Here is a 15,057-nt window from a genome sequence, read left to right as displayed (position 1 = left end):
TATTTGTGTTTAAATACCTCTGAAAATCTGACCCTATATCCTTCAAATACATACTTAAAACATTTAAGATCATATTTAGATAATAACTTAGATGATTCCTTTATAACTCTGATCTATACTGTAAATATCTATAGTAAAATTTCTAATATAAACTACGTCCTATTCAAATCAGTCCAGCCATAAGAGCTTACCGACTCTCCATGTGTACGCAATGGCTATGAGAAAAAACATCTTGGTTGCAGTGTAGCAAATCTGCAAGAAGGACTCCTCCAGCTGTTCTAAAGGAGTCTACATAAGCTGAGGAAGGTGGGCACTGAGGTGCCCTGAGAGGAGAAGTCCTTTAATGGAACTTCAATAATTTTTGGTGCCTGTACACAAGCGTGGAGCCTGCTCCAACGTGCTGTACTTACAGCACATCAGAGCAGACTTGATTAATCAAATCTGCTGGAATGCAGTAATTACTGTACTCCAGCAACCTCCCGCATCTTGTGTATTAGTGTCCCAACGCTTCAAAATGGCAGTGAGGGCACTTGAACTAAAGCTCATCCAACATGCTTTAGTTAAAGCACCCCTGCCATCATTTCGAAGTGTGTGGACGCTGACACACGAGACGCTGCAGCGCTTTAATTAAAGCAGCTGTCAGAGGCACTCTAAGCAAAGTACCAACCCCCACCCTCTGTGGAGCACATGTAAAAGTGCCCATAGGCTATGAGAAAACAAAATGCGACAGGTGGACCAATACTGTGACCGGCTAGACTTCAATGCAGTTGATCACTACTCCTGCCTAATGTAAGAGCAGGATATAATATAAAAACTTGGTATCAAGACTAAAACTGAATCAATATTATTCCGAGCTGCCCAAATGGAGAATTAATACATTTTCCTGATGGAAGGTATATGAATCTTCTGCCCTTGTAGACAGCAATCTCCGTCAGTGTGCTCAGCCTGCCAAAATCCAATTTTGCATATGCAAAAACTGCAGGTCTGGCCTGGATAGCATCAAACTATGTTCTAGGACAGCATATTTGAGCAGGGTGGAGAATCTACTGGGACATCTACAGAAGAACATCCACAGCCAAAACCTTTTTGTCCAACATGGAGCTATCAAAATGTTGTCCAGTTATCTTCTAAATGTTACCTGGAGAGCCAGAGGACTCCTGTATACTTTCTCAAGACCATAAAGTTAGGAAGGCATCAGGCAGGCCTTATGCCTCCCCTGAATAAGTAGTTCTCTAGCATCTTGCATTTTCTCCTGCAAGCAAGGTTAAGTTTGAAGCCCTCCATTGACTATCATGCCTAGGATGGATTTCCAGTGATTGCTAATGGCTGGTTACCATAATGCTGCCCAGAAAAGTCCACTGCAGGCCCTGGGAAGGTGTAGAACCAGTGAGGGTCACACCACATTCATGTAGGCTGGGTGCCTGGCAATAGGAAATATTCATCCTCCAAACTGGGAATCACGAATCAGTCTTATCTTGGAACACCTTTACCAGCCTGAGGCTAAGTGGTGTATATAGTTCATTATTCACAAATCTAATATAAGATGAAGGTAGCCTTTCTGTGGAATGAGGAAATGCCATAAATAGAAGCCTCTTCACAACATGGCAGGCCTGATGCTTTTATGTACATAGGCATGGTCCAGATCTAGAATTCTAAAATAGAAAACCTGATCTACAAATTTTGAAAAAAAATTAAGTTACCTTTGTAACAATAAAATACATAGAATTTAAAAGTGTACCTGGCATGAATTTCTTCTACATAATAAGTACTGAAAAAAATGATTATGAAATCATTCAATTCAATTCAAACTCTTGCAGTGCTTAAAAACAAAAACAAACAAAACCCACTTCCTTGCTCTTTAGAACTCTTTCATTTACCCAGTAGTCTTTGAGAGAGGATCTGTGTTAGATATATAAAGTTGGAATGCTTCCAAATTCCAAGAGCCCAGGTTGACAGCTGCCCCAGCAGTCTAACTAATAAAACAACTATGGCCCTTTTGTTCTACAAAACTGTATATTCACCTTGGAATGTGTATGGAGATTTTGTGGAATTTATACAATATAAACAATACACACACATTCACCAGTTCTAAAACTACAGTCTGCCGCAGCTTTAGAATTACAGTCTGTACTAATATAACAAACTAAGAATCACTTTTCTGGGCAGCTAAAGTGGAGCAGTGTTGGGTAAAGCAAAAGCAAGGGCATCCACAGAGGCTGAAACAACAGCAAGAAAGCACAGAACAACATGAAAACCAACAAGGTCTTCAAGTGTTTTGGTAATACACAGAAGTCCTGTTGTCTATGAAGATCATTTTTTATTCTGATACTGCTTACTTTTGAACAAAAGGTTAAAATCACACTGTACTAAGCATAGTTTACTACTTATAATTTGGAAACCACATTTGCATGTTATGTTTACTTACTGGTTTAAAAATACTTTGTGGGTGATAAAGATAGTGCATGGTTTAAAAAACTGCCGAGAGAGTTGGTTTAAATTTCATATTTTTAAATCTGTTATAGCATAAGGACACCTTGTTTTTACAGATGGGTCAACTTAAAGGGGCACAACTACTTTCTTTTAAATAACCTATAATTTATTTGCCATCCTTTGGGTATTATTAGACTTTCTTGGAAATCTGAAATTAGAATTCCTTTCCTTTCTACCCTTCTCCATTTGGCAAAAATTGCCCTACTGTATCTGCTGTAGAAACCAGCATAGTTAACTTTCCTTTACCTTCCTTTGTGGATGCCACCATAATTGCTACACTGTGTTCTAGGAAAACTGCTTATTAATAAGGTGCTTCAGACTCTGGTATACACAAAGCTATTCTTACTAAAGCTATTGCCCAACACTAAGATTTTTTTGGTGGATTAAAATTAACTCTAAGCACCCAAGCCAGCATTTTACGTGACACCCTAAAAACAAATTGGTAAAATCTTCAGAACCTTCCTACCAGACTAACAATTTTAGCTTTGAGGAACAAAGATTCTCTAAGGACCTACATTCTCCTGGTTCACCTGGAATCTGTTAGTATTGTGAATAATTTAAATTACTACTATTATAGTAGCACTCAAAAGCCCGAAAGGTGACTGGCACTCCATATTACGGCTTGCTGTACAAACAGAAGAGGCAATCCCTAACACAAAGCATTCACAATTGAAATTGTAAAGGAAAGGGCTATGGATACAAAATGCAAGCAAACAGGCAGGCAGGAACCAAAAGGTGTCAGATGGTTAACACCTAGCGGAAAAACTGCAAAATGATATAGAAAACCATGAACGATTTGTGTGCGTGCTTTAAAACCCATTTTCACCTGAGATCATATTTAACGTCATTTTTCCTTGCTTAAAAAATTCAGCTCTGCCCCCAAATCCCTAAGCAACACCCCCAATACTTACTGTAGGAAATGGATGGCAAAGAAGAAGAAACAACTGAAAGAAAACTTTTTTTCTCATGTCACCTTGAAACTGAATCATGCCACAAAACCTAGAAAAACAAGAATGTATAAAGTGAGTGGTTTCCATTAATAATATAGTCACAAAGGTAATTTTATTTGTGAGGTTAAAAATGCAGTGTGCGCATGCATACATGTTAAAGGGTTCTGCTACCCTCAAAAAGTCTAATTTATTTTCTAAGCACTGTGGGAAAGCAAACACTGAGGAAAAGTATAGTAAAATCATTAAGCGTTAGTCAACTGTTTGAGATGCCATATAGCTATGTCAAATACAAATATGGCTTTAAATTTACTAAGGTAGCAGAGGTTACGTGTGAAAATCACAAGTAAAACAAGCTCTCACACTGGAAACAACTGCAGTGTGAGCTAAGTTATGATGCAATTAGAAGCAAAGGGCAGTGCAGATGAATGGCTGACTGTTCAATTTAAGCTTTCTGGAACACTTTCAAATACTGATATAGAAAAAGTGAACTAGTAGTAAACTAAAGGCGCTGACACTTTGGATCAGGTATACCATTGCTTCCAAAAGAGTTACCCCCCCAAAGCAACTTTAGCCAGCTGCATACAACAATCGTGAAAACTTGTGTCAAGGAGGCTCAATCCAGACTCACAACAGTATTGCAACATCACCTGCCCTCACCCCTGCTGATCTGCAACTTTCCCTCCTGCTTCACCTGTGCGCTTCTGTAGAGCAAAACATCCAAATGGTTCAATAGTTTTACAAAAGTGCTTTCTGATTTGGTTAATACCATGTGTTACATAGGCAGCATTTGAATCAAGCTCTCCAGAAGCAAAAATCTCATGACATAACGTACTCTAAGACAGGCAGTTTAATCACTTTGGCAGAAAGCACAACTACTCAAATCTTATCTGATTCCTTGTGTGATTTTTCTTTAAAAGAATGTATAAAGATCACAGTATCTTCAGACACAGACACATGTGCTTTTCAGATATATTTCAGGCCAACTAGACCAAGGAGAACAATTTCTCAGTCCCCACCCCATAGTTCTCATTTCATATGTTCAGAAGTTGAGCCTTTCTCCACTTCCTGCAGTTAAACAAAACAGGGGGTTTTTATGGACTCACACTGCAATGCTGGAACGAAGTTTTTGGATATCTTTGGATTTCTTGATCTCTTCTTTACAAAGCATAAGTAACTTCATTGAAAATGGATGGCTGGAAATTTTAAAAGGATTTTAGTTATTAACTTGTGAAAGGCAAAACAGAACTCTTGATTGACACTGTTTAAACCTACTTCTAAATGGATTTAGTGGTCAGGAGAGGTGCCACAAATACTCACAAGTGGGGTACAGCACAATTAAGAACAGTGCAAGTTTTCCCCATTGTGGCTTATCCCTGTTCTTGAAGGGCCTTCTATAAAGATAAGAACATATTTCAGCCTTCCTTTTTGTTTAGTCACTGACCTCTCTGTGGGTATCTGTCTTCAGGGGGGTTGAACAATATATAACTGAACTCATTCCAGCTATTCCAACTAATTAGAGGCTATACGTTGTGGTTACTATCAACCTTGGATGGATCAGAATTGACAAAGCAGAAGTAAAAAAATATTCTATACCCAAATAAGAATGCAAGTGTTTCAAGCATTTCTGCAGCATCTAGTCCCTAGTCATCGTATGTTTTCAAATAAATTTACAGTCTATAGTTTGTTTGCCTACATTCTTTTACTGATTCTGAACAAAATAGAGATGGCAGTTCTCCAAAGCTTTACTGCTAAGAGTAACAGTTTGAAGCCTTCTTGAAATATATTTAGTCAGTTTGCACAATGTGGGAAATATGGTTGCGACAGCTTTTTCTCAGACACTCATACAAACAAACAGAACTATTTAATATTCCCTCCTTTTTTCTCATCTCATGGGCGCTTTGATTATATTCATATATCTGCACAACATTTCATTTAATCTTTTGATCAATACTCTCAGGCATCTAATACAAAAAGCAAGCAAAATTATTTGGCATGTCATAAATGCTGTAAGTGAAAAAAACAGAGCAAAAATCCAGAATTGTATTTCTACCACTATGATTTTAAGCTGTGGAAACAAACAAACATCAAATAAGATGTAGTGTAACCTGACTCAAAGTAACCATTTTGCAACAATGCAGAGATTGTAAGAATGGCAAGAAGTTTATTAAGAATTCATGCATCTGTCTTTACATACATTTCCATTCAATAGGCTTCAATATGCATTAGATCAGGGGTCAGCAATCTTTTGCCGCCACAGGCTGCCACTTGTAACCCAGAACCCTGCTGCAGGCCACAAATCTCTGCCCGCTAGAGCGCGAAAGTTGCCTATGCTTTGCCCTTGCCATCAATTCAAGTGGCCGATAGCAATAGAAAGGGTTAAATTCAACAAGGCTGTAAGAACAGAACAAGGTGGTGGGGCAGCATGATTAGGAGATGCTGCAGAAAGAATAGATGGAACAAGGCAGATGGTAGGACCTTAGGGATGCCTCCTCTGAGGCCTGGACTTCAGCATGCTGCTATGGGCTAGATCCACTTTCTTCATGGGTCAGATTCAGTCCATGGGCCATAGGTTGCTAACCCCTGCTTTAGACTATTTTAAGAAAGAGGCATTAGAGTACTGGCATCATTTACACTGAACTGGCCATGATATCCATATCAGAAGATGTAGTGACAAGTTCTCTACACTTGTCTCAGCATTACTCCAACCCTGAGAAGAACGAGAGAGTAGTGGGAAGCATGTGTATGTGGAACGCTGGCGGGGATGGTATGTGTTTGCATGCATGAATCTGTGGACTTGTGTGTGTCCAAAAACAGATCTTTCTCTAGGTAGGTGTTAGACAGAAACTGCATGCAGAATGCTGTTTAATGTTAAGGCCGGGTGTTTTTAGCCACTGAGCTGGTAATTTTTTTCACAATTATACAAGGCTGTTTCACAAACTGGCTGAAGTTTACAAAAGATTAATTACAGTACCTGCAAGCCTGCCCTTCAGCACAGGACAACAGCAATATGGTAAATTAGGTGAGATTTTAAATTGATTCGACAATATGAACACTGCTGAAAAACACAGCAACAAAGAGACCAATTGGAACAGAGCATCTGGAAAAAATTTAGCACATGTAACCTTATGTGCAGTATTTTGCGTTTAAAACAGGCCCACTTTCCTTTCTGTCATCTGCCAATTTCACATTTGTAATAACTAAACCTAACCTATGTGTGATCTCAAATGACTCAAATAGCTTGGCCTCTTTAAAGGAAATTGAGAAAATTCCTTCTCCTGTGTAGGCACAGCTCCAGCAGAAATAGAGTCAGTATCTGGGGAAAAGGGATCAGTCTAAAGTCTTTATATTATGTAATGGGCACACGTGTTCCTGCAAAAGAATGTGTTTTTTTAAGGTGAACTGAATTTCAATTAGATCAATCATGACATTACTTGAGGTGGTCTTGAAATCAGAGGACAGCCATGCTGTGCCCTTTTCAGTTTAGGCTCAATTTAGGAATGGAATTACCACTACTTAAAGGAATCAACAGTAGTATGGAAAATATAAAAGCCACTTGTTCAAGATCAGTAATGACACGTGCCATCTTTAAGGCAGTTTATAAAACCTTCAGCAAACCATTATGCCTAATAGATGACTACACAGATACTATTTGCATTGTATTATGTTGCCAAGTGTACTGTATGTCAGTAGAATGATAAATTAAACACTTTGCTTCAAATGTTAGACTTTCTATTCATATATTAGAACTACAAGTTAGAACACTTTAACCCCATGAGGTCCAGAAATGGAAGATTTTAACAGGCTGTTGAGAGACTGCAAACCCCTCTGGTGAGGGTTTGCTCACCGACTACAACGGGATGGTCTTTGCAAGGTGGTGATGGGCAACTTACTGGACCAGTCTTCAGTGGATATCTTGGAAACCCCAGCAAACAGTACTTAGGCTAGAATGGACTTTAAAACAACAGCCTCTATTGGTCAATTGTGCTCTGGTCTCTGCCACCCTTTCTGAACAATAATAGCCAGATAGCTACTATTATCTGGGGCACAGAGGGCTTGTGAAGAGTCCAGGAGAATACAGATACAAACAGTTTCTCAACTTAAATTAAGCTAAACATCTCTGAGAAAGCTACTGCAGAGAAAAGGGAAGCCTCATGAGAAGGCAGAACTTTTAACCTCAGTAACGCACAAGAGCAATGGAAAAAAGCTGTTACGAGTAGCCATTTGGTCAACCAGGTCAGAGCCGTCCAACTGGCAGCCCACAGGGCCTGTGAAGGGTCAAAGGTGTGGCCCCTGAACTCCTGCCTGGCTGCTGCTCCCTACACTGATCAGCCTGCAACAGCAACCAGTCTCCAAGTTCCTCCTCCTTCCTCCAGCTTCTGCTTTGTGCACCTGCCACACAGGGGTGGTGGTATAGCATGGCAGGTTGCTGGAAGCTGAGGGTGAGACAGGGGCCATACAGATGCATGGTGCAATGTTGGGGGAAGGGAGACGGGGGTGGGGGGAATGGAGGAACATCTGCATGGCATGCATCCCAAGGCCTGTGTCCCACATTGGTGCATGGCCCCGTTCATGCGGCCATCTGCGTCCCCCAGCTGCTTAGAAGTTGGACAGCCCTGAACTAAATCAAAACTGGCGGATCATTCCAGTTCCTGGCTGGTAAGCATGCACCTCAATCAGCCTCCGCACTGGCAGATTCAGTCAAGTCGCAAAGGACTTGAATAAGTCATAGCGACTAAAGACCATTCTCCATCTTTGAGGTAACAAATAGTCAGGCCCGAAGCACACTGGCAGAGCAGTGTTGCAAAAACTGCTAGTGACGTATTTCTCTTCCAGCCGGCATTGTTAGCACAGCAAGTTTTACAAGCACTAAAAATCCTTTGGAGAGATCTCAAAGAAGCATGAGACTGACTGCTCTTTCCAAACCGAGCTTTAGGGTCAATCTTGTGAACAGGCAGGAAAATGCACTCCAAGCTATGCTCCTTTGAAACAAGAGTGACATCCAGTGGCAATTCAGGTTACTATCAAGTATTTATTTCCTACTACCATTTATCCAACAGCCATTAATTTTATTTAAATGTACCAATAAATAACAATTCCAGTATAATTTACTGGTTATGTACCTGCTATAGATATCTTTTTGTAGATACTGCTAGAAAAAAGGTCTGGTATAGTAAAAAATCATTTTTTAATCAACCCCCTCCCTGAAATAGGCACCTGCAAAGATTCATTTGTTGTTTTTTCTAATTTAACCATAGATTACTGAAGGCCAAGCAGCCAGTGGCAGCACAATTACACGTGCTAAATCAAAAGTCATCTTGCTAAGGTTTAGATGAGCAGACTAGGAAAAACAGAAACAAACCATGCTAATTTTCCTTCTCCTAACCACTAAGGCAAGATGTACTGCATAGCTGAAGCATTTGGACATTGGTCATATTAAATACTGAATAAACAGTATAAATCTTTTTTCTGATTTAAGTTGGATGCATACATTGACCTATTAAAAGTGAGAAAAAAAACATTTCCTTCCTCTTCCCTCCATTCTAGCCACACTTTGTATATACAGTGCAGCTTTGAGATTGAAAGCTGCATGATACAGGGTAGTGTGTCTCCATTTCAGTCTAACCTATTCTGCATTGTACTTTCACATCCTTTTTGGCACACTTCTTTGGATGAAGGAGCATACAAGTAGTCCTGCTGAAAAAAGTCTGGTCCACCAGTTACACTCTCCCATATTCTCTCACACAAAAAGCAATGGACTTCATCCAACTGCAGTCTGGCAGGCACCGGTGAGACGGTCAGTACTTAATTGCCTTTCAAGATTTTCCCAAAACAACAAAGTGCTTAAGTTTACCTTCGTGCATAAAGTTTACCTTGGTGTATTATATATACAAGTTACTGAATTACTGTGACATGCAGCAACACAAACAGAACCAAATTCACCCATCTAGCATCTTCCCCAGTAAATGAAATCTTCATTAGCACATTCTCAAGGAAACTTCCTAAATGCTTCATTCGTTTCTGTTCCCCAACTCAAGGATGATAACCTAGGGCTGTGCAAATGATTACTTTAAGATATTAAATTAACCATGTGGGAGATGTGGGTTTAAATTCCTCCTTTTCCTGAGAGGACTCAAACCCATATGGACCTCCAACAAAGTACCTTAACCATTATGTTACAGGATCTCCTGAAGTGAGAGTGCCTCTCAAGCTTTGAATCTTCAATGGAGCTAAGATTGGAGCGTTGTAGATCTCCAGTGAAAGTGCTAACTACTAAACTAGTCGCGCACACACACTTTCTGGCCCAAGTAATATTTAATTATTCATTTCATCATTATTTTAATTAATTAAATGTTCTATGAGCCAGAGAGTGTTACTACTTTGAAAAAGCATACCTATGCATATGATTACAAGTACTGATGGACTCAATTAACACTTTCAGGCTATTACAAACTATTATAGTGTATCCCCTGTGCTCAATTTTAAAATTATAGGCCCAATTAAAAAATGTATTTCAAATCTAGTAAAAAACTGCACACCGTGCCCTAAGTGCTTTACAATTCTGTCATCTATCTGCACTTGTGCTAAGATACTTCGTATGTCTGATTTCAGCATAAACACATTTTAATTTTACTAAAATGAAAATATACTGCTCTGAAATTCTGTTATTACAAGGCCATAATTCATGTTTGTCCATTCCTAACATCCTTCTACCAGAATATTTAACTGGCCATGGAACTGTGGGAACCTTATTCTGTTGTTGTTTTCTCAAAAAAAAAAAAGTGTTACAGACTTCTTGGAGGCTACTCACTTAAAACAAAAGCTGTAGGATTTTAAGACTGACAGGTCATCTGGGGAATGTTATTTTGGGGTGTCACAATAGGAAGATTGTGCAAAATGTATACTGCATGGTAAAATATATATTTATTTCCCTAAATATGTATTTAGAAAGCTAGTTAAATATGTACAAACTCTCAGCAATACTACAGTCTAGCATGGCCTTACCTTTTTTAAGTGAAAATATGAACCTGTGTCATTTTTTGGTCATAAAGCCCTGAAAGAGCCAACTGCTGCACTGAGAAAGAGAAAACCTTCCTTGAGAGCTGTCCCAATAAACTTCAGGGAAATTCAAACAAAATGATAACTTTACCTACCATACAGAGTAGTGTGCATCTCAGTGTCAGGCAGCGCTCTCAGACTCTCTGCACTCCCACTATATGTACCCTGGTTTGTTTACTGAAATTTTTAAACAAGCATCTAGCATTTTGTGCAAGAAAAAAAAGCTCCCAGCAACTGTAATGCAGTGTTTGCAAGTATTTTTTCAACAGCAGGAGAGATCTTAAAAGAAAAGACAATGGACAAGGAATGGATGATCAAATTTTGATCCTAAAAACAGTGCCACTAAATTACTGAATTAGAAAGAGTGCTCTCATCAGTAACGCTAACAATGAAATCAGTTCCTGCGCAAGCTTTCCCCTCTCACGTCATCCAATATAAGACAGGAATTTCCAAAGAGAATAATTAACACTTACTTTTCTTCAGTGGTGAAAATATCAAAGCAACCATTGGCCAGCATTTGATCCAGCATCTTCAACAGAGGTACAGAAACCCTAAATAAAAAAATGCACACAACAAATACATTTCTTGGCAGATGTCATGTATACGCTCATTTTTATTGAAAGCAAGTGAGGGGGAGGGGAGAGAGACCTGCTATCTACATACATCCATTTCAATTAAAATTCTACCCCACCCACTGGGAAAGGTTGCTGGGTAACTCCTCTAAGTTGGCTAAATCATTCTAGTTGGCGGAGAGAGAGACATTCTGTTGCAGCCAAAGGAAAGAAACTTGTCAATAGCCAGGATGGGTGTAAGCTTGTGGGGACCTGGGAATACAATTAAAAAGTGTAGGATAATTTTAAAAAAATCTGAATAATGTACTTCACTAAGTTTATTAAAAGTTGCAAACGCTTTTCACTTAGATTAAGCACAAAATGAGGCTGAGCAGGTGGCATGGCAGCCAAAACAGCTATGGAGATTCTCAGCTACAACAGCTGAGTTAACAAAAAAGAAGACTGAAAATCCTGCTAAACATGAATAGAAAATAGTCCCCCAAACATCACAACAAAATACCCACAACCTTAACTCCAGACCTTGCATAAGTTTCATAAGTGAAGCTTAGGTGAATGAGTCTTGCTATATAACATATCTGGTCTTTCAACAAAACCATGCGTTTTTCTACGACAGTTACACTTTGCATATTCCTAAAGAAACTCTTCCTAAACAAAAAACACAATGAAAGTGCACATAAGTATCTAATTGTCCAAATGTCACACTACATGAAAATATTGCAGTTCATTTTAAGTTCGATGCTACAATAAAGTACATGCTTCCTTTTTAACACAAAACTGCCTTCCAGAACTCTGTCTTTTCTGGGACTTGTTGAGGCCATTTTCAAAATTCTAGGATGTATCAAAATAAATGTATACAAAATGTATACAAAATACTGGTGATTTCATACTGTTATTGGGCACATTAAGAAAGTATACTAACCTCCTCAGTATGTATTCGTCTATTAGTATTTTATGAAAGAGAAGGATTACCTGTCATTCAGCAGGTTATCTTCAAAAACTTTTAGTAATGTCTCACAAAAGCTATTCATGGCACCCAGATCATTTTGGATTTTCTTCATATAGTCAAACAGGCTCTGTGCAGAGTACCGAACCTATAACAACAGAACATCTGAAATGAAGCACTTTGTAGAATAAACCTGGCTGTGACTGGAATTTTTTTTTAAATATAAACATTCATGACCTATGCAAGAACTTCGCTACATTAGCTGCACTTCTGGACCATCAGATATACTTCTAAAGAGAAACAGTAAGTAAGCATACTGATTCACTATCACTAGCCATTACTTTTTTTATCCATGTATTGCATTTCCTAGATCAAGTTTTAGAGTAAAATAAATTATAAGGAAAAAAAAGACTGGATTAAAGACTAGATTCATTAATTTGCTTCTTTTAAAATAAAACAACCTAGGAAAACTATTACTATGCCTCTTTGCTTCAGTATTTTGCTGATTTTGAGTCAGAACGCTAGCTAAGTCCTTGTGTACTAGGTAGCCCACACTGAAATTAAGAGTTCTGGAGGATACGAACCAGATTTATCAAGCACAGGAGCATTTTTCAAAGGCTTCAGCAACCACATATATAACATTTTTCTATTGTGCCTTTAAAAAAGTTATTTTACCTGTACATCCAAAACACTAGGCAGTGTATGCTGGTTTAACGTTAGTATACACCAGATTGGAGGAAGCACAGTGAGGCATTAACAAGTTTGTACAAGTAGGTATCTCTCTTCATTAATTCAAATGCAAAATCAAATATATCAATGATAGCTATTGATCTGTGCTGTGCTTCAAAACCAATATGCCTCAATAATATCTATGCTTGTACATTTGCAAAATTCTATTCTACTTAAAGACATTTTGAACTGAACTCAGTAAATACAGTTCTTTCAGATGTTAAAAATAATTTAAGATGGTTCTTCATGTAGTAAACAAGGCACTGCATGCTTATATTTGGATGCCTTTATGTCTGGTATTTAAAAAGCTGTAAAGGGAAATGCACTTATTGAAAAAATTCAGCACATGATCAGCTATTCTGTTATTATATGTTAAAGAAATAATTCCATTAACTTTTTAAAGGATAGACTCTACCCACAGTTCCAAACAGTTCCCTTTAAGCACAATAAAAAATAAGCATTTTGCCTTTTGTATTTTTGTGATTCAAATAGTGCAAATGTGTATTTATTTAGGTGTCAGTAGCACAGATGAATTCAAAACAGAAGGGGGCTGACACGAAGAAATCTGTGAAGTCTCATGGAAATATTTCCTAAGGCACGTGTCTAACCATGTAGTTTTTTTCTGCTACATTCCTAACATATTTAGACTAACTTCTAGCCGTCTCAGATTACTGCCCTGTTTTCAAGACAGCCAAATCCACAGATTTTTTTTTTTTAGATTCAAAAATTTAACAGAAGGGTTGCACAGAAATGTCATTAAAAGACAGCAGTAAACAGAGTATCCAGCATTTGAATAAATTAACTAAACTGTAATACATACAAAAGCAATGACTAGAAAGGAGGATGGCAGAAGAATGTGCGTACTGAAGACACCATCTCCCCAACTAATGAAATAATGCAAAAGTCACAAAGGGGACAGGCTCTGTAAGAGTTTACAATATACAAACCCAAAACTTAAGTGTAAAATTGTACACTGAACTAAAATATGTACAACTTCTATTACTCTTCCACAACTTCCATTACTTAGTTTCTTCTGACCCCAAACTGTTCTTCACCATTGCATTCTACGTTTGTTCGTCATTATTTAGACAGCAAACTCCTAGAAACAGCGACCATCTTATTGTTTGTACATTGCTGAGCACCTTAATTTAGATTGGAGCCTTTGAGCAGACAATGATTCAAGTTTCTAATAAAGTTCAGCACGATTACCTATAGAACTTAAGCAAACATTCTTAACACAACATATTCTTATGGCAATGAAGAAGACTTATTTACCTTATCATGACCACACTGATTCCACTTTCAATGCAAGTATACCCTACCAGAGCAAGGACAAATTTGGTTTGGCCAGCACTATCCGAAGAGTTTATATCCAAGCCCTTCCATCTGAAAACAAAGGCATGAGCAGGCCTAGCCATCACTCACTTGTTTCGCAAACCTAAAAGAGGATTCCCCAGCAGCAGGGAAAGAGAACAGGTAATAGAATTCCTGGGGACAGAGCATCTCAAAGTTCCCATGAGACAGTTTTGTCAAACACAGGGGCCGGGGGCTGGATCTGGCCTGCAGAGCTCTGCGAGCCAGCTCCCCGTGCTGCTGTAGGGTCTGATCAGACCCACGTAGGGCATAGTGTGCACCTATGCCACAAGGCCATGGACTCCTTCCCCACAGAACTACAGACTAGTTAGCCTCAGCTCAATATGTGGAAATTTAGTGGAGCATATCCTAAAGCCATCTGCAAGCATCTGATGGAGGAAGGGCTGACTGCAAGCAGCTAGCATGGATTATGAAAAACAAATTGTGCCAGACAAACCTGATCTCCTTCTTTGACAAAGTAATAACTTGGGTGGATGAAGGGAATGCCATGGTTATAGTGTATCTGGACTTCAGCAAGACTTTTGACAAGGTCCCAAATGACCTTCTCATAAATAAATTGGAGAAGTGTGGGCTGGATAAAACTACTACAAGGCAGATAGATAACTGGGTCAATAGCCACAAGCAAAGGATAATTATTAATGGATCCATGTCAGAATCACAGGAGGTTTCAAGTGGAGTCTGTCCTCGGCCAGGTACTATTCAATGTGTTTAGTATTTGGTTGCTGGCATAGGAAGCTTCCAAAGCAAGTTTGTGGGTGACATGAAACTGGGAAGGATTGTGAACATGTTGAAGGTTGGAAAGTTGGGCTAGAGCTAACAGGATAAAGTTCAGTGCAGACCAATGCAAGATGCTACTCCTTGGGAGGAATAATCAGAAACATAAATACAAAATGGAGAACACCTGGCTGGACGGCAGCTTTATGGAAAAGGGCTTGGGAGTCTT

General features: G+C 38.8%; 1 protein-coding gene across 1 annotated transcript in view; it reads right to left on the bottom strand.

The window, feature by feature from the left end:
• The window catches only part of TBCD (tubulin folding cofactor D), a 228,112-nt gene that overhangs the window by 12,404 nt on the left and 200,651 nt on the right, over nucleotides 1-15,057 (bottom strand). Inside the window, exons 33-36 of the mRNA XM_006268721.4 lie at nucleotides 12,038-12,159; nucleotides 10,970-11,047; nucleotides 4,544-4,633; nucleotides 3,402-3,489 (exon numbers count right to left, since the gene is read on the bottom strand). Coding sequence (XP_006268783.2) covers nucleotides 3,402-3,489; nucleotides 4,544-4,633; nucleotides 10,970-11,047; nucleotides 12,038-12,159 — 378 coding nt within the window. The remainder of the gene's footprint in view (nucleotides 1-3,401; nucleotides 3,490-4,543; nucleotides 4,634-10,969; nucleotides 11,048-12,037; nucleotides 12,160-15,057) is intronic.

The sequence above is a fragment of the Alligator mississippiensis genome, chromosome 8 (assembly GCF_030867095.1).
Source record: "Alligator mississippiensis isolate rAllMis1 chromosome 8, rAllMis1, whole genome shotgun sequence".
NCBI classification, from domain to species: Eukaryota; Metazoa; Chordata; order Crocodylia; family Alligatoridae; genus Alligator; species Alligator mississippiensis.
Note: the sequence above shows the minus strand (reverse complement) of the source record. Positions and strands in the feature narration are given on the sequence as shown.